General features: G+C 47.9%; 1 protein-coding gene across 9 annotated transcripts in view; it reads left to right on the forward strand.

Moving 5' to 3' along the window:
* LOC135385549 (diacylglycerol kinase 1-like) overlaps positions 1-25,952 on the forward strand; it is a 479,846-nt gene that overhangs the window by 346,057 nt on the left and 107,837 nt on the right. For all 9 annotated transcript variants that reach the window (XM_064614920.1, XM_064614922.1, XM_064614919.1 and 6 more), the window contains one exon: positions 5,324-5,400. In XM_064614920.1, coding sequence (XP_064470990.1) covers positions 5,324-5,400 — 77 coding nt within the window. The remainder of the gene's footprint in view (positions 1-5,323; positions 5,401-25,952) is intronic.

The following is a 25,952-nucleotide window of genomic DNA, read 5'->3' on the forward strand; positions in this document are numbered from 1 at the left end:
GAAGCACCGCATGGTTTACGCTGGCAAAATATGTTAATCTCTTGGCTTTATGACGACGGAGATATGTCGGTAAGCGGCAAAACGACATGTAAACAAAGTCACATGACCTCAAAATGACGTTTTCTGTGACGTGCGACCAGGACAAGATGGCAGTTTTGCCAAAGGCACCCGCTTGAGGGTAGTTACAACAATGGCGGGTTTGTGTTACCCCTGTGTTGCACAATGGCAAGTCATGCCGCGAGCTCGCGCTGTGGCTGCCGCCACTGCCGAAATCTGCCGATCGCGCGAAAGCTGCTGTCATGGAGATTTCCACACCCAATGAACGCATACACGGGATCCTACGGCACATGCTCCTGGCGGGATTCCTCGGCTCTGCATCACGTCACGATGACGTGTTGCTGAGCCGGCCGTGGTCGCGTCAAGTTGCCCGTTGTGTCTCCGCTCGGCAGCTCGCCACGGCGCGGCACCAGCTGTCCTCCATTCGCCGCTCCGTTTAAATTCGCTCCCGAGAAATCCGCTCGCGCGACGAAGGTAAAATTTCGGTTCTAGACTCAGAAAAATGTCTTCTTTCGAACGAAACGAAGAAAAAAATCGTTTCATAGTCCCTTTAAGGAAGATGGTGGCCGGCGAATCAGCACGCGCCTTTATCTTCGAAGCACGAATTCTTCTTCGTTTTTTTTTTTTTCTCTCATTCACACATTAAACAACGTTGTTCATTACTCGTACCTGGCTCTTCTTCTACAGCTACTTTTCGCACGGCGACTACAAAAGAATTTTCACCTACACATGTGCGGACACGGAATATGTCGGCTGCCGCACCATTGAGGTTACCCTCGATCCGAGTCGTGGACTACGAAGGTGCGAGCAGTTTCCCGGTGGGAAACATTTCTGAAAGCAATGCTCAGGACTCATCGCTCCCTCATAAGCCAGATAGTTTCACGTCCGGTAATGCACAACCTCCCTTTCAGAGCAGATCAAGTCCTTCAGACCATACTATAGCTAAGAGCGTTGCAGCTAATTGTGTCTTTGCGTCCCTCAAGCGCCTTCAAATGCGCTAGTTATGGCAAAGGCAAAACGGCCGCCTCTACCCGCCCTCAAGATCCAAGAGTCGTTTCGCCACTACACCCCATCTCCGGCTCTGAAACGCATCGCCGGCACCATCCCCTGCTTCGTGCCGTGTCGCGACGCAGCTTTCGCGAAGCGGCTTTTTCGATTCAGATACATCAATGGGCGCGTTAAGTATGTGCCATTCTTCTGGTGCACTCAAATCGGGAGTATGAGACACCTGAAGAGGCCATTAAACAGCGAAAAGCAACTTTGGAGTGCTACACTTCTCGCTCGCTGACAGGGGCTCATTATTTTATTCCCCACATCCCTACCAGCAATGGGCTAGAGTATCGCCTCTGGCGATGAACCCCCCCCCCCCCTCTTCCTCTCAAAATAAAGTTCTTGTTGTTCGCTGATGCCGCTTCCGGTTGTCTGCCCATGCAGTGCACAGCCGGAGGACACGTTGGCTTGGTTTGAACCTATAGTAACGTTGGAAGAGACAACTCTGGTTGTGAAGTCTTCTCCTTGTAACACCGAATGAAATTGAAAAGATGTGTGTCGTAGGAGCTGTTTACTGCGAACTTGGCTGCTTGGCGTGAAGATGGCAGCATTAAAAGGCTAACCTCCATGGAGCGAATGTACAGCGAAAGAGCTGCGAACTTCGCTCGGCGTCTGACGCCATGCGTCAGGCTTCAGAGATGTGGGCGTACGCCTATCCGCCCATGCCAGATATTTTCGCCCAGCGTCTGCGGATTCCGGAAGCCTCAACTGCCGATGAACGCCGCCGCTATGGCAGTATACCGTGCCAAAGCAGTCTTCTGCTCCGAGCCGTTTTGCGACGCAGCAGCTCTGCTTTCATTCCTGCTAGTCGAAGCACCGCTTTCTTATAGGCATAAGCAACTAGGTTACCCAGTCATGCCAATGCAGTCTTCTGAAGTGAGGGTCTACGTTCCGGCGTCCTTCTGGCGAGGGAAAAAAAGTCTCAACGCATGTCCACAGGCAGCCCAGCCTGGATCTATTGACAGTAATGTGTGCAGCACCAAACTCATCACCGATGCATCGACTGCAACATCCAGCTCCGCGTGTACGTTAGTAGTTCCCCCAAGAACACAATGACATCCTGTGTACGTCCGAGGAAAGTCATCAGCGGACAGGGATAACATCCCCAGGACTTCCCTACCAGGTCCTCAATTGTTAGAAATGTGACAGACACTCCCCGTCATATCCTCAGGACCTCCTATGGGAGCTACCAAATGACGCAGCTAGTACAATTCTGGGAGAAAACAGATACCTTAGTGAATTATTTATTTTGGGAAGCGAGGGCACATTTGCAGCACCCAGTCAGCGTGTGTGTGTGTGTTTTTTTATACATTTTCAACCTCGGTCACCAGCTACCATTCATAGTTTCTCATCTGTATTTGTTCAGCGTATTTCTCATCACAAACAATGAGTGTCACAGTTTAAAAAGCAAAAAAGAGAGATATAAAAGGCCCGCAGGTCACTAAGGCCAGCCAAACCACTTAGAAAGGCATATGATGCAGCAGCATTTCCTTTCAAAGACAGAACAGATACAACTTATTGCTTGTCTTCCGAACTTCAGCAGATTCGGGAGTCCTCTTCGCATCTCAGTCAAAACAAAGGGTGAGGTATCTAGGTTTAACTTGATTTCGCACATAACCAACAATGAAGTGAGAAATTCCTTGGGGTATTAAATCGCTATCAAGGTAGTGTCCGTGTTTCTTACTGCTTTTGTTTGAGGCATGCATCGTAAGTGAAGCTTGGGCAGTGAAACGCTATTCTTTTTTGACTCTTCGGAAATAAAATGCTCCGTGCAACCTCCTGCCAGGAACCCTTTGAGGACATCCTGAGGACCGCGTGTGTTCTTGGGGTCCGGAGATGAATGTCGAACGATCTTCACCTTTATCACACTTTACAACAGCTTCAGCAGCTAAAGTGCACGGTATACGCATGGCGCTGTTGAATCGATTCTTGCTCTACAAGTTCTCACTGACGCATTTACAGTGAATCAAGAACTGGCAGAGAAGCCTTGGATATATGTTTATTACGGGATCTCCGGCGTCAATGACGCAAGGTGTACTGCACGTGTAGAGCTCTGTAGTCGCAAGAGGCCACGACACCCACTTTCAGTGGATTCCTGACCACTGTGGCATGGTGGGAATGAGGCTGCAGACGCTTCTTGCAAGCAGAGCTCATCCACGCTCTGACGTCCAACAGATTCACATACTACACTATACGCGATGTAAAAAGAATCATCACTCAGCTCAGGCAAAAAATGTGCAACGCTCCCTGGCTAACTGGAGCTGACGGGCTCCGCTGTTCTACAAGGTTGACCCGTAGTTACCTTACTGACCGCGGGCTATGTTTCTGAGTACCCTGCTCCTCGCCGTACATAGCCTACAACTCCAGGTCCGGTGCTGGGTCCGCCTGATTTATAAACTTGGAGAGTCTCTATTCCCACAACAGTAGCAGGTGTGGCGTTCTAGAAGCTACAAAGCCTACATTCTTCGTGTGTTCCAAGTACGACTACAGTCTCAGTGTCCCGCGTGCGACTTAGACTTGTCTTGACGCCCAGACTTATCACCACGTCCTTTGGTCTTGGTGCTAAGTCATACTTCTAGCTAGTGCGCAACCATCAACACAACACAAAACAAAGAAAGCGCTTTGTGTCCCTGTGTCTCTTTGTGTTTTGTGTTATTGTTTTTTAAGGGCGAATAAGCGCAAAGGAGAACTGAACACAAGAGGGACAGAGGAGCACATGACTGAGCGCCTGCCTTTCTTCTTCTCTTCACCATGTGTCCTGTTCTCCTCTGCACTTATTCCCTTGAAGCCATATACCAACTATAGACGACTCTCTGTTACAAACATGTGACGTTACGGGAAGACCGGTTCGAGGTTATATTTTGCTGCGGTGGGCAAGAAACGGGAAAAACGCGTTGGCTGATCGGCTGATCAAGCTGATAGTGCCCACCAGCATGCTTTATTGCGCAGCGGCGTTACGTAATCAATGACGTAGGGGTGCGGGTCGTCTATAGCCCAACTATCTACGCTTCTAAATTTCGTGTGGTGTTTGTGGCTGCGCCTTAACTACAAATAAGACTGTTGGGAGCGAACTATGTGAACCTTATGAAGCTTGGAGTCACTGGACAGCGTAGCACCCAGCGGCTATATTGCAAGCACTGTTGCAGTTTCCTGAAGACTGGTAGACATTTTCTAACTGTCCCTACTTAAGTGCTCGTGGTCACTCATCAAGTGTTTTCCACTAGTGATTTCCATCGATGGAACTTTCACCCTCTCCTTTCCTAGCACTTTCCTCCTCCTTTTTACTTTCTTTTCTCGTCTTATTTTCATTTTCTCAGTTAATAGAGTGTAGATGTACTGGGGAAGCGAATACGACCTTGTCATGACTCATGTCCCCATTTTTTCACCTTGTTCCCATCATCATCATCATCATTATCATCATTATAATCATGATCAGTTTTCAAAGCCAGAAACCGATTTGTCTTAGCACACCACAGTGTCTTCACTGCTCGGCTTACAAGCAGTGCGATGGACGGTTTCTGCTCGATTTGTAGCAGAAATCTTTTCAAATACAAATTGCTCGGTGGTCGCAGAAAAGGAACAATAGCGCTATTGTGGCAAACATTTCCATTTGTTTTCATTCAAGAGCAAAACGCGGAACGACCGCTTTCTATTGCTCTCGGATCTCGCGTCGCTGGTCCGCAATTTTTTCGCTCGAAGGGTTCATGCATTTTTCATTCTTTACCCTCTGGTGTTCTCAATTGCTCACCCATATCTATGTACAAGTGCTGGAAGAATAAGGCCAATGTACACGTCCACGTTCGAGTCCCTTTTTAGTGAAGCGCGATATATTGCCCTGGAAACCAATGCTACTCGCGGATATTTGTGGCCATTTGATATATGTGTAGGCATTTTATCTCATATGTAACTGTCCCGTTAAACAGAGCTCGCAGATTGTAAATTCTTTTATGGACTTCAGGGTGGGCAGACAATGCGTTATGCTGATGAATTTCCTGCTAGGAACTTCCAACAGGCTGCGGTAGCTACCACAGTCGGATGTAGAGACGGCTATCTTAGGCGAACAGAACACTTAATGTCCTAACTTTGCACATTGCCTTGATGCCGTTTGTACAGTGCCGTGAAATTCTTGAGACGATCAGTCTCAAGAATGAGTCTCGAGAACGGCAGGAGGGATCACGCACTCGCGTTTGTTCAAATTTTTCTTTGTAAATTTCAGATTCATCGAAGAAGCTTCCAGATGTGCTTGAGGAGTTCAAAGAAAATGGTGCTCTCAGCAAATACAACGCCGAAGGGGTGAGTTGCACAGAATTATTTCTATCCCCAAATGCAAATGAGGCGAACGCATAGTATCCAGCAGGCTTCAGTATCAGTATTGTTTACGTCCACATAATGCCAATGGCTGTATTTGACTCGATGCATTTGGAAAGAATTTGTAGCTGTCGACGTTTTGTATTTGTATTGACACAATTCAATTTGACTCGATGCATTTGCGTGGACACAACGCGTTATAAAAGTATGATGGGTAACGGGTTCGATATCCAAAACATTAAAAGTCGAAGAAATAACTAAGCGGATACAGCTTCCAATGGAATTTCACTCCATCATAGTTCTATAAATCCTGGGGATTTTGCGCAGTTCCATTGAAGCGTAGTCGTAAAAGTACAGTTCGGAAAATAGTAACTTTAAAACCGAAGCGAACACGAAGGAAATACTTACATAACAGACAGAACAAACAACAAGTTTATTTTGAACACACGTATACAGAACACACCTATAACGTGATATGCTCCTGCTTACCGAATTTGCGTGAATAGAGTGAATAGAGAGAGCTATATTCGCCATTAGTAAATAGTGAATAGCGAACTTGCGAGTAGAGCATCTGAGAAGTATTTTTTTTGGGGGGGGGGGTGCGAATTTGTGTTAGGAGTAGGAGAACACGTCGGGAGACGAGTTCAGTTTCTCCTCTTTTTTTTTTTTTTTTTTCCTTCTAACAACAACAACAACAACCAATAAGTGATGACGATGTAGTGGGATGTTTCTCCGCGTTGCGGCAGCCTATCCCATTCTTGAGGAGAGAAGATGAGGAGAAGAAGAAGGTGAAGGCTCGTTTCATCCGAAAACATGTTTGGAGGTTCTGGGCTTTCGGTTGATTTGGGCCCGCCGGCGGCAGTGACTTATATCCCCCAAATGCTCTTTTCATCCGAGCGCCCAGAACCACCGAAAGCGGGATACTTGAAAGGACACGCTTCCCCGTTTGTCAGGGAGAGGAGGAAGGGTGAGCTGTTCTTGGGTGTGCGCGAATCCGATGTACTTCCTGCAACTGACTCAGACGTGAAGTTTGCCAAGGAAAGGTATTATTGATGTCGATCGCGTTCAAGAAGTGACCCGATCCGAATAGAGAGATATTTTCCATATGAGTGACTGGAGTCCAGGCACTGTGTAGGTCGTGATAGTGGAAAACGAATAGTAACAAAGTGCCCACGGCACAGGTCCCGAAAAAGGCTACAAAAAGGACCTCCTCCTCTACTTTTATTTAATGCTTTCTGTTAATACAGTTCAGACGTTCAGAACACACTCTATTAACCGTCTGAAACAACCCCTAGAAAAAGCTTGCAAGCAGTATGAATGCATGAAACCAACATATCGTCTGAACTGTCAAACTCCTCAGAAGGTGCTTGAGGTTTGTGTGTTTTCCGCCGTCCCGCTACATGCTCCAGCCACAGGACACACCATTCCCACCATGTTCTTTTTCCGTGCCTCATGACGCGAACCTCCATGAGCTTCCGAAGATAGTGCTTCTCACGTGAGCAACGTGCATGCGAATAAAATTCATTTTCGAAATATCTCTCTGTTCAGATCACTTCTTGAACGCGATCTCATTTGTAGACACCGAGTGTCGTCATTTCTACCCACCCAAGCTCAGGCTTCAATATTCCGTGCATCAGCTCTCACTTTTATATCAGTCATATCTGTTACATCTAGCGGAGATCCAGATGCTAGATCTCTAAGGAGAATTATTAAGCACGGGAACAAGAGAAGCGGTAGAAGTCAGCGGACCGCATGCATCACGTTACAGAACATTTCGAACACCGGATGAGCAGCACCCAGGGACCCACGTGACGGCTAGGATCACGTGACCCTCTCTGGTGAGTTGCAGGAAGCACAGCTCGAGGCAGACTTAACTGGAATGCGACTTCGACCGCCGAATCGGGAAGAGAGCCACCCTAGCGGCGCTTAGAAGAAATACAGGGAAATAATGTTTCGACTGTCCTATTTATGGCGAATTCGGGTGGCCATGTTATGGCAACACGGCCTAGTGCTAGGAAATTGCTAGGTCGGCTCCCGAGCTGGATCACGTGACAGTTGCCACCCGAGCATGAGTGCCAGGGATCTAGCGGTTTTAGGATCAGGATCAGGCTCGCCTCATCCCTTTTGAATCAGGGCGGAGTTCGTACACTTGGATCAAGCTAGGGGCATCGCGGTCGCCCGTCTTCTGGTTGCGCCGTCTGCTAAATTACGTGAACTTCGACGTGCGGGCCAATGAGGGCACTCGTCATCGTTGCAGTGCGGATTTGACGATACCGGATATAGTTGGGCAACCCGCTGCTCGATAGTTTCGAGACCGCGCGAAAAAAGTGCTAGCTGGCAAATTCTGGGCGCTCGGAAAGCGCCACGCGAACATGCGAGATTGCTTTGTTTCGGCCAAGCGAACATGACTGTTCGGGATCTGCAAAAAAAGTTGCCACGAAATGACCACCCGAATTCGCCATTATGATGCGAGGGTGTCCGCCATTGCAAGAGTTGTGGACTCGGCATTGTCATCAATTGTGGTTATCATCGCGACGTTTGTTTGGGTTTGAGGCGATTATGTAAAGGTGTATGCTGACCGATATCACGCGGATGGGATGCTGTTATCTCATTAATACACAAAGGTGGATACCAAGTCCAACAAATTTGCCACTAGACTCCGTGCATCCTCATTTGTTTCATCAGAAATTTGAAAATGCCCCACTGAGCGAACGCGACCACCTTCGCGTGTATCAATGAAATAAGGTCATCGCATCCATGCAATTCAGCCGACATACATTTTGCACGGGAGCTGTGAGCCCGTCAAGTCGTTACTGCGACTTTTTTTCACGGCTCCCACCACGACTTAAAGTGGAAATAAAATTCATTCATTGGATTCTTCTTTCACCTTCACATAATCGCCGCAAACACACAAACAAACATCGCGATGATAACCCACAGCTGAGGGTAATGCTGAGTCAACAGCTCATGGCAAGGCGGACGCTCCAGCAGCAACAGTGGGACAGTCGAATCACTGTTTTTCCTTTATTTCTCGTAAGAGCCGCTAGGGTTGCTCTCTCCCCGACTTTAGCTCCTCCAGTTGAAGTGGCGTTGCAGTTAACTCTGCTTCGAGCTGTACATTGGATTCCCGCACACTTAGGAACTGCTCTCCCTTACTCCTTTCCCTGTTAAACGGGGGAAGCGTGTCCTCTCAAGTATCCCGCTTTCGGTGGTTCTGGGCGCTCGGATGAAAAGAGGATATTGGTCACTGCCACCAGCGTGCCCAGATCAACCGAAAGCCCAGAAGCTCCGAATATTTTTTCGGAGGAAATGAGCTTTTGGTTGATTTGGGACGTCGGTAGAAATGGGCGTTTGGAGGATATGAGCTGCTACCGCGCTGGTTTGGCCGCAGGCCCAAACAGTTGAGGAAGGGCAAGTGAGGGTGTCATAGTGGCTTCAAGTTGGCGCTGGAGGCCGCGTCGCTCAGTAGCCCGCTTATAAAGCTGGTCCACGACTGAAGGGAATCAACTTTCCTGCCGCTTGCAGTGCCCTGACTTCTTGTAGTGCAGCAGCACCGGGATAGATCGACAAAACGGCCTTCACGGCAGCGAAAATTAGAGGAAGGAGGACACTTGAGGCGTCATTGTTACGAACGTCGGTAACACCCGTCCGTTCAGACCTCCGGGTTAATGCAAGCCTTATACGTGGACCCCTTTGGGTGGGAACCGGGGCCTTGCTTGCGAACGCCAGCGTATGCTTCACGCTGGCAGAGTTGTACACGTTACTCGAAAAAAGTAATTGATTACCGTTACAATTACTCTAACGGCAAAAGTATTTTTTTACCGTTACAAATTACTCGAATAAAAATGTAATTAAGGAACACACATAAAAGTAACACCGTTACTTTGAGCGTTACTTTGGATTGCTTTGATTATGGTTACTGTGCACAAACGCAGGTGTCGTAGTGATGCCAAACATGGAGAGTAATGGTAGACGTGCAAGGCCACTCCAAATAGACGGACACTTTATGCAGGGCTCTATTTACAATTTGTCTCAAACGTGCGGCAAATAGATGTAACAAATTCGCTTCCAAACGACGCCATCGTTAAGTTTCAAGAGCGCATGTTGACCATGGCGTTGACCGCTCAGAATTTCAGAATAGACTTAGCAGGACAGTGTCGCCCTACATACAATAACACACGGTATGTCACCGGAGATTTCCCAATGACTCTCTGGGAAGCTATGACCTTCTCCGAAGCTACCCAGCTGACTGGGGCACAAAGGGCTATAGGATGTGGCGTCCCTCATTTCCGAAGGGGACGGGGCACAAAGTTAACGAAGAAAGGGGATACACTCACGCGGGCACCCGCAGAGGCGAGAACGAATTACACCGCACACGTTTCACAAACACAAACACGATTTAATATGAACACAACGAACACAACTAAACACTACGTTATTATCACTTTGGGTGATCGATAACACAAACTGCGTGATATATGCAAATGTGGGAGACATACGTATAACACGGCGGCAAGAGTGACTGATCCTGACTTTGCGCATTCCGACGACACCACTTCACCAGGCCATGGACGATGGCGTGGTAGACGAACTCTGAAGACGATTTCGGCAGTGACCTACGCGGCCTGCTCACTGCAGGCTCTGACTTTCAGTTGCTGCTTCCGTCGGTCTTCATCCGCTCTGGTCTCCATTATTGGTCCACGGCCCGGATAACAACAGTAGCGAAGACGCCGACTTGGCGGCAGGCCTACTATCCCACTTGGAGGCTTGATCCCAGGGGTTCGGCTATAGCCCTCGTAGGTCCGTCTCGTCGCTCACCTCGTCGTCAGGTACACAGGTCTCACGTCGGTCAGTCGCCGCCAGCTGGTCTTACTCGATCGTAGCTTCGGCTGCCCGGACGTCAGCGCTGGTGGAAGGAGACTCCGGAGACAAACCCTTAGGTCGCAGGTGGTTTCCACGCATCGAGGCGCCTTCGTCGTCCATATCCCCCGGGGCATCCGTCCGGACTCCCGCTCTCGATCACATATCGACGGCTCCTCGGTCCTCGGGTTCCGACTCTTGAGAGTCTTGACAACTCCGACTGACTGACGTACTGTCTTACTCTCTCTCTCTTCTTGAGGTCATCTAGGGTTTGTATATAGCCCCTCCCGCGGCATGTCATAGTATGGCCCAGTCACGTATGCCAATCTAAAAAACACATGTGCGTCCGACACCGCATTCCAAGAACACTGTAATTGCCACAGCTTCGAGTCACATACAGTGACGCCCCCTTCTACACAAGTCCGCTTCTTGGGGGAAGCAACACTGTCAAAGGAAAGCAGAGGCCACCCCTCCCACGGACAGACACTGCGAACATGTCAAATAAACTTTTATGGCTCTCAGCTACGGGGGGAATGCGAGCCCTAGCGACCCCTTGACTCTCTCTTCGAGGTTAGAAAATTTGAAAAGTTTGTTATGCTGATTTCGTGCAAAAGCCCGGGTCGTCACAAGGAAGTATCCCAGGAGGGTACATGTGTGGAATGCTATTATGGGGATGTCCGTTTTCGGAAGGTTGACTGAGCCTTTATTTGTATTATTGTTATTATTTTGCAACACTGTAGGCTTCTGAGTCGGAGGCCAGCAGCTACTTTACTGAAAAAGTAATAAATTACTAGAAACAGATTACTGAAAATTGTAACGAGACTACTTTAAAAATTACTTCTGTAGAAAACTAATCGATTAATTACAAAATTACTCCAAAAAGTAATTGATTACGAGTAACGCAATTACTTGTAACACGTTACGTAGAAGTCTGCGCTAGGGATACGAGACAGCCGCTGCCGGCGTCTCAAAAATTCCTAACTGTTCCCCACCGTGCACCTGCGTTTCCCTATGATTTCGACGTGCGAAATCTATCCGCCTGCGTGGCCGCTCGGGTACGAAAGTCGCGGGGAGGGAGGAAAAGGTCCTTACGAACAGACAAACAAGAAGCAGCACTTACGTTGTTTTGTACCCTCGTTTGTGGCGCTTTTAGAGAAGCTGGGAACTTTGTCTTGTTTCGTCACGCGTCTCTCGGTTTTTGTTCCTTATGCACTAGTCACCTTTGCATTGAACTCCACGGCATCACGAGTTTGAAGGAACATGGGAGTATTATCAGCACGCAAAATTATCTGCGCGTGATAATCATCATTTTTGTTTTTGGTCCACATAAATGGCCTCACATAATGATGATTATGATGTGCAGACAATTTTGCGAGCTAATAATATCCTCACGTTCCTTCAATGTCGTGATACCGTGGATTGGATTGAAATGGATAAGAAAGAAAAATAGGGAGATACCGTGGAGTTCTATGCAAAGGTGACTAGTGCATAAGGAACAAAAACCGAGAGACGCGGGACGAAACAAGACAAAGTTCCCAGCTTCTCTCGTAAGCTCAAAAGCGCCACAAGCGAGGGTACAAAACAACGTAAGTGTAAACACCGCCTAGATATAGACGTCCCCGAGTTGTACAAATTGCGTTGGGTTGCAAACGGTTTCTGCTCGACTTAAAGGGGAAATCTTTTCAAATACAAATTGCTCGGCGGTCGCAGAAAAGGAACAATAGCGCGCTATCGTGGCAAACCTTTCCATTTGTTGTCATTCAAGAGCAGAGCGCGTGGGTAGCTTCTCGGCGTAGATATAGCTTCTCGTAAACTAAGACTAACATCCCCAGTTCCGTATCGCTTCAGCTTTCATGCATAACAATGAGGAATTGGAGGAATCGCGTAGCGTCCGCGGCATGAGAGGTGCTCGCTGTGAAACGCTTCGCCAGCAACCGTGCGAGGAGAGTTCCAGCCGGATGTTGCCCGCGTTCACCGTGTCAGGTTCGTGAGCTCTAAAGTTCGCAGTTCGGTAATCGCTCTAAAGCTCGTAGTGGAGTAGCTGTTCCGTGCATTGTCAGTGCGATTGAAGCCGTAATACACTACGGCAGTTTCTGCGCAGGGGAGAGCACAAATTGGGAGAAACCACGTGACGGAGTGCATGTCCACTCACGAGGCAGCAATAAGGAGATATTTATAGACCAGCATTGGTCCACAGAAGAAACCACGTGCGCCTCACCTTGAAATGTTGTCCCCCTTATTTGGAAGAGGGACCGATGTGGTCGCTCCACGGGCAATAGGGGAAAGAGAGAAACTGGGGTGCTGCGCAGAGAACTGACGTATTTGCGTATCAAGGTACTAGCGTATCAAGTCAGTGCGTTGCACAGTTCGTGAACTGCTGTTATACTTGACGAATTTACTAAGATTCCGAGGTACATCAATTATTTTTATACTCTAAGAAAAAAAAATGTTTAACCTTCTACCCGTGTGGGTAGAACTGCGTTGCAATGAGTAAAACTGCAAGGGTAGAAACATTTCTACCAGAATTGGTAGTACAACAGTTGTACTCAAAACAGTTCAGCTGTTATTGTAACATAATTATATATATACTGTTTGAGGAAATCTGGCTGTCGGCATCCAAGCGCGAATCCATCCATCCATAGGTCTGCCGCTTTCAGCCGCTGGGGCTACCCCGCGGCTAGTAACTAGGATTTCTACAGCAGTATCCACGGACGGCTCAACCACGAGGGGAAGTCCGTCCTCCGCCTTAGTCATTCCCTGTGAGTCAATTTAAGATGGCCATCATTTCTCACATAAAACATCGTCAACATGCGCTGAGCTTTGTGCTATTCTTTTCGCCCATCAGTACACCCGGCGTGTCCCATCATGTCTCGTGGGGGATCGCTGTTTCCCCGTCTCAAGCCTCACTGACCCCAAGATGCACTCTCAACGGCAACATGACATCACCACCCACTCTCTGCTCTACTCCGTTGACCCCATATTGTCATTTATTCTCCCCCGCCAAATGCCACGTTCCTTTACGACAGTCTTCCACCGCATAAGACCTAATGTGGCGTTTACACCGGCTTTCAAACATCTCCTTGGTCTGGGCGCATCCAGCCTCTGTTACACGTGTGGTGTTTGCGGTGACCTCCATCGTACAATAAAGGGTACCGAGTTAAGGGTGTAGTCGGTAGGATGTGGTTGTTTGACGTAATTCCTGTGAACGTCGTCATGGGTCCATCGTTCCACCACAGCAAGATACCTACCTTCATTACTGGTCAGATTGAGCACGTTTATTCCACGAGCAGCAAAAAGCATGCTGGTACTCTGCCAGTGCCAGTGGTACTCTGCCATCCTACGTTCAGCTGTGCTTCGTTCCAGTTTCATGGCTAAGGAACGCAAGTTTTGTGAAATGATGTGATGTGATGTGATAGAAAAAGAAAAAAAATTGGGATTTAGGTCGCGACAAAGTCAGACTTGTGAAATGAAACTTTAGTGTAAACACGGTTTTCCGCTCAGGCACATTGGATCGGATGGCATCTGATTTTTTTGGCTGTAGCCACGCCCATAGCAGTGGAGCCTCACATGACTTCCCCGAGTCATGCAGACAATCCTCATTCGGCTACGCACGGGACCTGCGTTCACGAACTCGCAACTGTTCAAGATCGGCTCCAGGGAGGAGTCCAGTTGCGGTCACTGTCATCATCCGGAAACTATCGAACATATCCTGACAGAATGCCGCGCATACCATACTATGCGGGAAACTCACCTTTCCCAGCCTGGCATAGTGACGGACGTCCTCTTCTCCGAAAGTTCTGATGCAGAAGGACTCACAAAAACTCGTAACCTCGTGCGTTTTCATCAAGAAACGGGCCTCGCGGAAAGACCACTCTATAGTGCACCTGCCTTACTTTGAACTCGTCAACTCTCTTCTCCCCATCTTCTTCCCTTTTTATTTTATTTATTTTTTTTTTTTTTTTTTCTATAGTCGTGACGATGCCCAATTGGGTGCGGCCAACAACGGCAAGCTACTTCGACAGCCCCCCGCGCCCTCACATGACTTCACCACACAATGTTTTCGGGCTTTCCGCCGAAAAAATTCAAAACTCAATTTCTCGACAATTACAAATTGTCCTGATTCAAGAGCTAAGAAGAAGAACAATTCTGTGTAAGAAACAAACCTTGTCATTTCGAACGGATCCTGTTATCGATTAAATATCGGCAGAATGTACTTTGAAACAGCGTTCGGAAGCGGTACACGTCATTCTAAGGAGCCATCCTTAACCGATGCTAACGTCCATGAGAGTACAGGCAAATGACGCCACCGCGAACTAAGCTATACAAACAGAAAGAAAAAAAAAATGGCATGAACTTCCATGCGGTAATTAATGTTCGCGTGTGTCCCTTTTTTATATAGCTGCAGTTAAGCGGATCATTTGTTATACGCCAAGCACAGTAGACTCCCGAGATCTCTTTTGCGAGCTTGAATAATGGTTCGAGCGTGCCAAGGCAATGAACTCTGATGTATATACCCGACCTTCAAGGATGCTGTATATGAAAAGCACCAAGTGTATGCAGTCAGTTTCACCGTTTGGTCGGGACTGCCACTACATGTTAAATGCACTGCGCTTGGAATGCTCACACTTCGCATGGGATTTGGGGACGGCCAACTTCGCAATCGCAATGAATTGAGTGAGAAGTTTCTTGGAATCCCATATTGCGCATTTCCGGCAGGAAGCGGCGGTCTGCCATTCTAAAGTGCTGCGACCATTCGCTGCTTACAGCTCTAATACTTTGTCGGGACCGTGGCCGGAAATAAAGAAACTTCATGGAGACGCCTTCGTGTCCGAAAATGAATGGTGCCTTTTTGAGTTCTCCATATTTGTCGCCTGCCGCAAGATACTAGAGAGAGAGAGAAGGTTGTTCGACGCACTCATTGCACGACATATTTGAAGGGCTAAGCAAAATGCAGGATGGAAATCGTAGGCCATCGAGAATAATTCTGTGGCCAATGTTAAAGTATTCGTAAGCGATGCTACTGTTTCTTTTTATCTTTACAAGAATGTGCTTGCTCATCTACGTAGTTTTCGTTTTCATCTTGAGCAGTGTCGTGCACGTGCTGGATAACTGAGACGTAAGTATTAGGGGAAAGCAAAATTGTGCCGTGAACCTAAAGGAACATTAAAGGAACAGTGTAATGACATTCGAGATTGCTCGAAACCCGGTGTAATCACTCCAACAGTCTCCTAGGAGGGACCATGTGAGATATTTTCACTGAACCGTGTCTTATCACTGGGTAATTCAAAATTTACAAAAACGCACTAAAAACCCATGTGCGGAGATGGCGTCACCTTGGACGCGCGGCCGATCTGCTGCCGTGACATAAAAAGCAAGCGTGACGTACTGCGTCGTAGGGTGCACCCGTGAGACCGAACTTCCCAGTGACAATTTGTATGTACGCCCACGACGCACTCTCATACATCGAACCCAGTCGCGCCACGGAGTAACGTGGACCTCTGCACCTTCTCTTACGGAATACCGGAACGAGTGGAATCAACATTATGCACCTTACGCATGTGCGCTCTAAATGCATTTTCAGAGGAAACCTATCCGAATGGCGAATCTCTTTTCTGAAAGAGGATAACGTGCTAATGGACAACGGAAGCGCAATATTCCTGAGATCCCCATGAAGGCTTCTGAGGAATGTTTGGCATTGGCAGTTCCGTGGGACTGCCTGCTTAGCACTAGTTGATCCTGCCTCTTCGTTTTTAGGACGAGGGCAGTACTATTTCTGAAATGTGATGTGGGCAAGCTTTCGCTTGTCCCATCCTACAGTTGTCAATACGATTGCCAATTGCAAGGAAATGTCCGAATAAAGTGTAAACCTTACATAGAATTCATGTGCCACCAGTATTTTGCGAGTACGGTGTACGGATGGGCATATTTTTAATGATTACAAGCCCGCTGGGTATCCCGCCCGACACGATCGCCCACGGAGCGCGTTTGCTGTCGCAAAGCATTGCGGGAGAAGCTGAGGAGTACGTGACGTCAGATGTTCCTTGAGCTCAATGGGAAGCTGCCAGGTGAACGGGAGAAACACGACGAATATACCGAACAACGCCTCAAAATGTTCGACTCGGAAATCTCGTGGAAGTCAGAAGGCGACATCCCCGATGAGAGATGGGTTTGTGACGTCCCTCGCCGTAGCCGAAGGGGACGGAGCACAGAATTCACAAAGAAAAGGGGGAGGCCTACCGTCCCACTTGGAGGCTCGGTCCCAGGAGCTCGGCTGCCGCCCTCGTCTATCCGTGTCTTCGCTCACCACATCGTCGTCGGGTGCACCTCGTTCCGGTCAGTCGCCGCCAGGCCTTTAGGTCGTAATTTCGCTTGCCCAGACGTCAACGCTGATGGAAGGAGACTTCGGGGACGAACCATCAGGTCGAAGGTGGGTTCCAGTCATGCTGGTGCAGGGCTACTGCTGCTATGTCAAGACTAATACGCGTTCGTTTAAACTAGTAAATGTCGTAAAGGTAGTTGACATCCACCATATCTCCTCGCAACGCTGGATACTTCTATACAGGGTGTTTGAGTTAAATCTGAGCGGTCTAAATTCTTGGCGAGTGGGTGCACCAACCGAAGAACTTTCTTTTTTACGACTATCTGTGCGATACCACCTACAAGCTGCACACCGTGTGAATGAGTGGGAGGCGCTCATTATTTAAATAACCATTCAAATGAGTTTCGTGAAAAGCAGCTTCTAAAGCGGGACGCGCCGTCGGCATTAAAATGGGCACTACCCCTTTTGCGACCTCTAGTGGACACCTTTTATTTTTAAAAAATCTGCCAGCGAAGAGGGTCATTTGTTGCAGTAGTTAATTGGTTTCGGTTTACATATTTTTGTCGCGGCTGGTCGAGGTGAAGCGCAAAACGACGCTCTTCCACTCCCTTATCCACCAGTGAATTACGTGTTCTTGAGCATACTTCGCAACGGGAGGTGCGGGGGGTGTTATTACAAGATGAATTCGGCAATTCCCATAAACAGAACCCCTCCCCAAAACAACATAAAAAGAAAAAACAAAAACGAAAGAAAGTAAAAACGCAGTTTTTGCCCACCCTAAGTGAGAGCGATACAACAGACACAGACCAAATCAGGGGTAGGCATAGTGAAGCACACGGTCCTATAGCAGACTGTCTGCAATGCACTACTCCGGATAAAAGTCCGCGAAATTCCATCCAGGAGGGGTCCATCGACCCCTCACTGGAGTTTGTCATCGCCTGCCGCTGTACCCGCGAAGAAGAGTCCATTCTACATCGTCTTCTGCTGAACGTTGCCCTCACCCGTTCCCTCCTGTTCAAAATGGGCCGCGTCCGATCTCCCACTTGCCCCTGCTGCGCCGTAGGGGACGATACCTCCCATCAGCTCCTCCACTGTCAGAGTCACCATCATCATCGGGCCTGCTCTGGCAACGCCTCTCAGAGCTTCGGTGCACGGACGTTTCCCTCGCAACACTCCTTGGCCCCGTGCAGCGAGCTAGCCGGGTTTCTTTTTCATTTATTTTTTATTCTTATTTATTTATTTTTTATGTTTTATTTTTATTATTTTTTAGTTTAGGGAATAGCGAGCCGGTGTGCTGCATGGTTGACCTTTCCATTTTATCTTTCCTTTTCCTTTTTTTTCTCCCAATAAATTTACCCTCTCCCCTGCGAAATTATTGGTTTGTGTGAAAGTTCTGTCATTTTTCTTCCGATGGCTTTTATTTTCCTCTCACGCGGACATGCGACGAGATACGAATGGACGAACAGCTTCTCTGTCTACGTGGGTGATAAGAGATAAGATAGGATACCGTTTTGATGTTATCTGTTTAGCTAGGACGGGAACGCTATGCGAACGAAATGGCTAAGGAGAAAGAGCACCTGCGACACTGTTTTCTTTACGAATTTCAACGAGGCAATAATGCAAGTACTGCGTGCGAAAACTTGAGCACCGTGTTTGGAGAGGAAGCACTGACGACCCGCACGTGCAAGCGATGGTTTTCATGCTTTAAAGGGGTTGAGCAACCGCACGGATAGACCTTTGTCTCTGGCAGAGTCTGTACGCCTTACTCCACGCACTCCGTACGTAAAGTCCCACCTCTCACCTCCTATTATTTTTTATGCCACAGTGTTTTAAAAATCTCCAATTTTCGAGGCTCCCGCCGACCGTGGCGCCAAAAAGGTGCCGGGCAGCTCCATGAAGTCGGCGGGAAGTGACGCCTTGGCCGGTTGCTCTAGGGCTCTACGTCATAGCCCTTCCGCTCATTTCTCGCTCGCCGCGGCCCTGTTTACAGGCGTCGTCATGAGAACGGGAACTCCGCACTTCCGTGGCGCGCTCGGTACTACGTCATACCGAGATCGGGCGAGGAGGAGGCGAGCCAAAAGTGAAAGGATCTCCTCATATTCAAAGCGTCATAACTGCGTGGCGCGGGAGCGCAGCGTGAAAGGGGTTCGACGGAGATGTTTGGCACCAATAAATCTACATTTCAAACATGATTTTGTGTAATATTTGGATTTGGATTCACCATCCCTTGATCGGTGACTTCAGTTTTGAAGATGAGCCCCGTTCAGGACGTCCTTCTAAAGTGGATGACGAGCTTCTGAAAGACATGCTGGAGGAGGGCTCCCGTTTGACTTCGATTAGGATCGAGCAAAGCTTGGTGTATACCATACAACCGTTCTCGAGCACACCCATCGCTTTGGATTTGTATCAAAGTACTGCATGTGCCCAAGCAGCACAATGTACTGAAAGTCAAGTGCAATAGGGGTGGACGGTATGTGTCTTATCAATGTTCTTTAGTTTCATCAGTCTGTTCAAGGCCTTCCACCTACCCGTCCACCCCTATTGCACTCGACTTTCAGTACATTTTGTTGCTTGGGTGGGTGCCTCATCAACTGATAGAAAAAAATCAGTTCGATCGCGTGCTGGTGTGTTCACCTCTCCTCGTGTGTAACGATTGATTGATTGATTTGTTAAAAACTGCAGATGTCATGCGTAACGATGTCGACCCGTTTTTGGACCGGCTTTATACTGGGGACGAAAAGTGCATTCTGTACGACAACTCAACGCGGAAAAGCGTGTACTGCATGCCCGGATCATCCGCCACTGCTGTTCCAAAGCCCGAAATCCACCAGAACAAAGTAATGTTGTCTGTCCGGTGGGATAAAAGAGGTCATGTGCACTATCAACTGCTTGGAGACCATGAAACGGTCACTGCTGAACGATACTGTCGCCAACATAAGCGGCTAGTGCCACCAGAGAAAAGTGGCCTGTGCTGGCCAACACAAAGAGCGTTGTCTTCTACCATGACAACGCTCGGCCCCACACTGCAATGATCACCCAGCAAAAAATGAACAGCCTCGATTGGGAGGTTCTGAGTTACCCCCCGTAGTCGCCGGACCTTGCCCCTTCGGACTACTATTTTTTCCGGTGCGTGCAAAATCGTTTTAAGGAGAGGTGTATCACTTCTCACGGTGACATCTCCAACACCATTGAGGATTATTTTTGTTCTATGGACGAGAACTTTTACAGAGATGGCACGGAAAAATTTCCTGGAAGATGGCAGTAAGAGTGCATAACTTTGGAAACTACTCGAATATCCAGGAGTAGATGTGTTGAAATAAATACAATTGAAGGGGCGGTTAGGCAATTGTAACGCGGTTTTCAGCGTCAGCGGTGTGTGAATCAATGTGCAATGGCTCTTATAATATAATAGTTGAAATGGTTCATCATCAATTCATCATAGGGTGTCTATCGGCCATCCGGTCGAGCTTTCGTAATGTCACCACGTGCGGTACGCTGTCTCGCCACCGATCCGGCCTCTAAGCGCTGTCTGGTCTTTCACCTTAAGGTTTCGCACACCGGGTGTGATGCATGAACCTATTCTTTGGTCAGATGTTCTATCTTACGAGTACAAGTTGAACCGCTTTGCATTGCAGGTTGTATTACACCCTGCGGGGGTCACGTGACGCGCGTGTCACCCGCGTCCAGATTTCGAACGATAGCTCCCGTGCAAATTGAGATAGGCGCGTCAAATTTTAATACATGATAGAGGGATAAATTCTCTATTTATCTATACAGGGTGTCTCAGAAAACGTGTCATTGAATTATAATAAAAAAACTACACCACCTAGAGTCATGCGGTCAATGGCATTTGTTCTTACTGGGTTTTTGCCACCTCCTCATGTGAATGTCGTGTAACGTAAGTTTAATTATGTAAATTTTTGCGAGCTTAAGTCGGAAATTTACCTAGTAAAGGTCACTTTTTTACCCCACCAATGTGAAGAGCGTGCCTAATTTAGTCAAATTAATGATAATTGACAGGGATATTCAGGAGCTACCCCGTCAGAAAAAATAGCCGAACATTATGCTCTACGGAGGTCGCACAGAATAGCGCACGATGAATTTTTCAGCGCAATCTTTGTCAGTCCGACGAAAGGAGGTTGGAAACCCAGCCCTCGCCGACATCCCAGAAAGAGATAAAACAGGCACGGCTTATCACGTCCAACTTTCGCTGGGATAATACTTTCCCTCTCCCAATTTTAGGAACTGTTACTTTTTCTAGTATCACTCTGTGGGCTGGCTTCGGAACCTCCTTTCGTCGCACTGAGAGCGATTGCGCTCAAAAAGTCATCGCGCGCTGTGGTCCGGTACTCACAAAAGCATGATAGTCGGCTATTTTTTCCGATGAGATAGCTTGTGAATATCACTGTGAATTTTCATTAATTTGAGTGAATTCGGCACAACAACAACAACAACAACTAAATCATGACTATGGCCTGGGGTGATTCACCGCTTGAGAGCAGTACCCTACCCCATTACACGAGAAGCATGAGATGTGAAATATGAAAATGAAGTTATGTGCAAGTCCAACTCGAACTCGAACTGAATTCGGCACGCTCTTCATATTGGTGGGGTAAAAAAGTGACCTTTACTTGGCAAATTTCCGAGTTGAGTTCGCAAATATTTACATAATTAAACTTGGAGTACATGACATTCACATTAGGAGGTGGCAAAAACCTAATAAGAACAAATGCTGCTGACCGCATGATTCTAGGTGGCGTAGTTTTTTTATTATAATTCAATGGCACGTTTTCTGGGACACCCTGTATATCGTTCGACCTCACGATCGTGTTTGTGGACAGCTTGACGGCCAAGCTTTTGTGAATATTACATAAAGCGGCATACCGTTCACAATAAGCGTTGTACGTCAATGGCTGTCGACGAGCCCAGAGCCAGGGACATTTCTAATCCGCGTACCAAGTTTCATCTACCTACAGCAAGAAGTGAGCGAGAAATGGTAGTTGAGCGGTATTGGGAATTTCCGTTGCACGATGCGTCTCGAACGCTTGGATTACGCTCAGTGGGGTTCACGTGACGCTCGTTTACTGCGGAACTCGACCACGCAATCTCGGTTGGGTCTGCATTAATGTTTGTTCAGGAGGGACATTACTTTCCCTCAGACCCAATAACAACAAAAAACAAAAAAAAAATAAAGACGACTTCCGAAATTTGTTAGTGTCACTTGTTGTGCGTATTACGAGAGCCTGCGAGAACCACGGGAAATGCATTGTTTTCCGTGTGATGTGCAGGGCAAAGCCACATCGTCTGTGACACGTCTCTTTCGTATCAATTGATGTATGTTGCGTGTGAATTGATATTTGATATAATGCCAAATATTTAGCAGTTTCTTTAACGTTATTTTTTCTCTACACTAAAGATTGTTTTCTTACGTCGCACACCATGATTGTCAGCAATTATCATTGTCACACGGCATGATGCTGTTTGTTGGGTATGCTGGTTCGGGACAATATTATCTGTTGAATCGATGATATTGTACAGAGAAATATGAAACCGAGTCGTCGCGGTGTACTCGAGCTTACCTATTTTGTCTTGTCACTGTCGCTACCGAGTCGAACTCTAGTTGACTCGCGGTAAATTTGAGCAGAATTCCAATTCGCTTCAGTGCAATTCACTTGAAAAGGAACCTCAAACTGCTGCACGTCCGCACAGCGAATAACATGCCGGACTCTCCCGTGATGGGCACAGACAGCAAACCTCTTGAGAACGTAACATCCGCAGTGCATCGCGGTTTCGCGCTGCCTCAGGGGATTTATGCAAGTCGTCTATTCACAACACGACCGCGCGCCCTGACTGAGCGCAATCTGCTCTTTCATACCACTTGCACGGCAAAGAGAGGCCAGGTTGTGGGAGCGGCCTTCTTTCATTGCTCGTCTTCCCGTCTTGTTTACTTATCTGCTTAGATTGGTGCTCGAAACCTTAAAGGAGCAAGTCAATGGCATTTAGCGATACTTCGAAACCTGCTTCCTTCATCGAGCAGTCTTTTATGGGCGAACGTGTATAGTATTTTCACTGAACGGTACGCAACGACGCTTGTGTACATGACTTCATGCGCAGCCTTTGCGCGCCTTGGAGCCACGTGACATGGAAGAACATGGGCATGCGTCACAGGCGTCTTACTGCTGCCGACTGAGGCAGCAGAGCGTGTGTTTTTGCAATTTTTTCTCATAGTTGCACGCATACCGCAACAACTCACGTCATGACCTCCTACTGTGACTTCGGTGCGGCAATAGTTTGCCAACGTCACGTGACCAAACATGACGTCACAGAACAAGCCTCATGAAACACCTCAGAAAACCCGAAAAAGCTGCCACGAGCGTCGCGGCGCGACCTTTGAAGCATGGCCCAATCTACACGCGTGATGTAATCAGGTGATGTAATCGACGGCGGGGGGGGGGGGGGGGGGGGCAGCCACGAGGTATCATTTCTCACCGAAAATTATTCTGCTAGAGGCACGGCGTGGCGCTACTTGCTGGACACTCTCCACGTTACGTGTGACGTCAGCACCACTCTAGCTCTCCGAAGGAGTTGAGGGGTTTCTAGAGTGTGTGCGCCACAGGGCTCACACAAACCCACCATTGTTGTAAGTACCCTCAAGCGGGTGCTTTTCGCAAAACCGCCATTTTGTCATGGTCACACGTCATAGGCAACGTCATTTTGAGGTCATGTGACTTTGTTTACATGTCGTTTTAGCGCTTGCCTACATATTTCCGTTGGCATAAAGTCAAGAGATGAACGTATTTTGCCAGGGTAAACTATATGATGCTTCTTCGGCGACGTCGTATCCCATTTGTCCTTAGTTTAAGTACATCACACCATCTCAATGCGTCTTAAAGCGTTGTCGCCATCACATCTTTGGAAGTGCACAACAGTACGAGGCCCCATGTACAAAACTGCGGGGTACAAAATTACCGGAGTCGAAAAACGTCCAAAACGGCGCACACAAAGAGCAGATGCGTTGTTTACAAATGTTTTGCCGCCGATCACGGGCGCGGCCATGTTTAAAGGGATACTTCGCAAGTATTCGAAAAAAAAATTAGGTGAGCATCATACCGAACACGAACCACCCCCTCGAGGTGTCATGATAACAGCGCACATTGGACACGGATGAAGTAAAGAGGACAGGACAGTTCGCTGCACTCTCAACTAGTGAAATGATTTATTGAAAAACCTTGATGGTCTCTGCCAACATTTCCGCTAGGGGAACACCTATATACCAGTTACCATTCTTATCGCCTGTTATTTCATATAAGCTGTCTCTGCGGGCAGTAGACTAATGGACGAGCTGCTGATGCATACATCTGTCTCCGTCACATGTCACCCCCTCCATCCCGAGTACAACATTCGCATTCCTTTTACACGAGTAATTAATTCGTAAATGATACCAATAGCAAACCGCAACCGAAAGGCGAAGAGCGGAAAACAGAGCTCCATACTGCGGTGGTTCGTCAGGTGGAGGATTCCGTGACGGCACCCAGCATTGCCGTCTGCTTCAAAGCCTGCATTCTTTCTCCCTTGCCGGATGCCGGATGATGTCAGCAATCTGTTGCCTTCAGCGCCTTCTCGCTTCACAGAGGCGAAGCGCTCGCTTCGTAATAATTCGTTTGAGTAAAATCTGCGCAGTTTTGGGCCGAGATATTTTGAACACATGTTCCTGACGTCCCAAAGATTACGGATATACCACAACCTTTGTGGTGATTTTGTTGCGGAGTCCCACTTTAAGGTCACGTGTGCGGTGACGTTTGCTGTGTACATGTGATCATGACCTCTCCAGAATGCATTGCGTTCGCCCAGCACGGTTTTCTCTATGGAGCAATACATTGGATGGCACCCCGTGTAGAGTGCGCATCAGAAACCTTGCACGTACGACACAGGTCGGTTGGAATCAGTGTTCTTGCGCAAGGGTGCGTGTTGTTTGTTGCGCAACATTCCAGTCGTCACCAAATAATGCTATTGTGGTGTTTGCTGCGCAATACGCTGCGTCGAAGAACGAAGAATTCATGTAGATGGTGTTCGTTACCGTTTAAAGGGACTGTTGCGGTCGATTCCGAAACTACAGTGCTGTTTTACTCCTCGCGCATCACCAACAATAACGCCGAAAATTTGATGCGAATTAGTGGAGTAGCTTCTGTGTAATTTGATGTAATTCATGGCAAGAACAGACGACGTATGTCGAGGGCATGCTGGAATTCCCTCTCTGGAAATAGGAGGAAACGTCACTCGGACAAGACCAATCAATGAGCGTCCTTTGGCGCAGACAAGTCCAATCAGGGAGCGGCCGGAGGGCCTTTGGCGGGCGGGAGGGACGTCGTCTGCACGTCACGGGGATTCTGTGATCGGCTTGTGGGATGTTGTTTCTGGTTAGCCTCGGACGTGTTCTTACACACACACACAGATACATTGTAGCGTAACACTGTATTTCATGCGACAGGGTCGCGTCGGAACTCACGTTGGTAAGCGAAGGGGGGGGGGGGGGTATCCTTTATCTAAAGTAATAAAGAGAGGGTGGCCTGCCTGCCGAGACGGGCGGCAAGTTTCCACAGAGAGAGAGAGAAAAAAGAAAGAAAAAGGAAAAACGGGACACAGCAACTAGACACACGACACATGGCGATGATACGTTCAGTTCAAAGTACAGTGGCTGTGCCATCTGGTCGTCACCTTCGGCTCACACCATACAATTCACCATAATCACTTTCAGTTGGTCACAGGTTTGTTGTTCACAGTTGTCATAGGTTGTTGGTAACTCAGTTCCCAGCGTTGTCTATTTCTTCTTCACTGTCGGAGAATACCTAGGAGGTTACTCTTCTTCATGAAATCTAGGACTATGATTTGTGTTGCCCGCCGCGTTGACATTGGTCCAGTAGGGTAAATGAGTGACTCCAGAAGGGGATCTGAGTGACTTAGGTTCCTCATTTTTTCCATTAGGCGTTTCCTTTGCTGTTCGTATGTTCTGCAGTGAAGCAAGATATGTTCTATCTTTTCTTCGACGTCACAGGTGTTGCACAGCGCATCGTTACTTCGTCCTGTGATGCGCAATCTGCAATCTCATTAGAAGCGAAGTTTCTTCCTTCTTGCGAAGCCCCTCGTGACGCAGAGGGGGGGGACTGTTTGCATCGCTCTCCTGGCATCGGGGTGAAAGCCCTATACATGTTCATTTATAGCAGTTTGTGCTTGAGCATTACTTGGAATGGCGGGGAGTATAGGAGGAAGCCTTGCAGCCTCCTTGGCTTGTGTGTCGGATCTTTCATTTCCAGGTAGGCCCTTGTGCGATGGCACCCATTGCAAGGCCGATTATATTGCC

The sequence above is a fragment of the Ornithodoros turicata genome, chromosome 2, assembly GCF_037126465.1.
Source record: "Ornithodoros turicata isolate Travis chromosome 2, ASM3712646v1, whole genome shotgun sequence".
Taxonomy (NCBI): Eukaryota; Metazoa; Arthropoda; class Arachnida; order Ixodida; family Argasidae; genus Ornithodoros; species Ornithodoros turicata.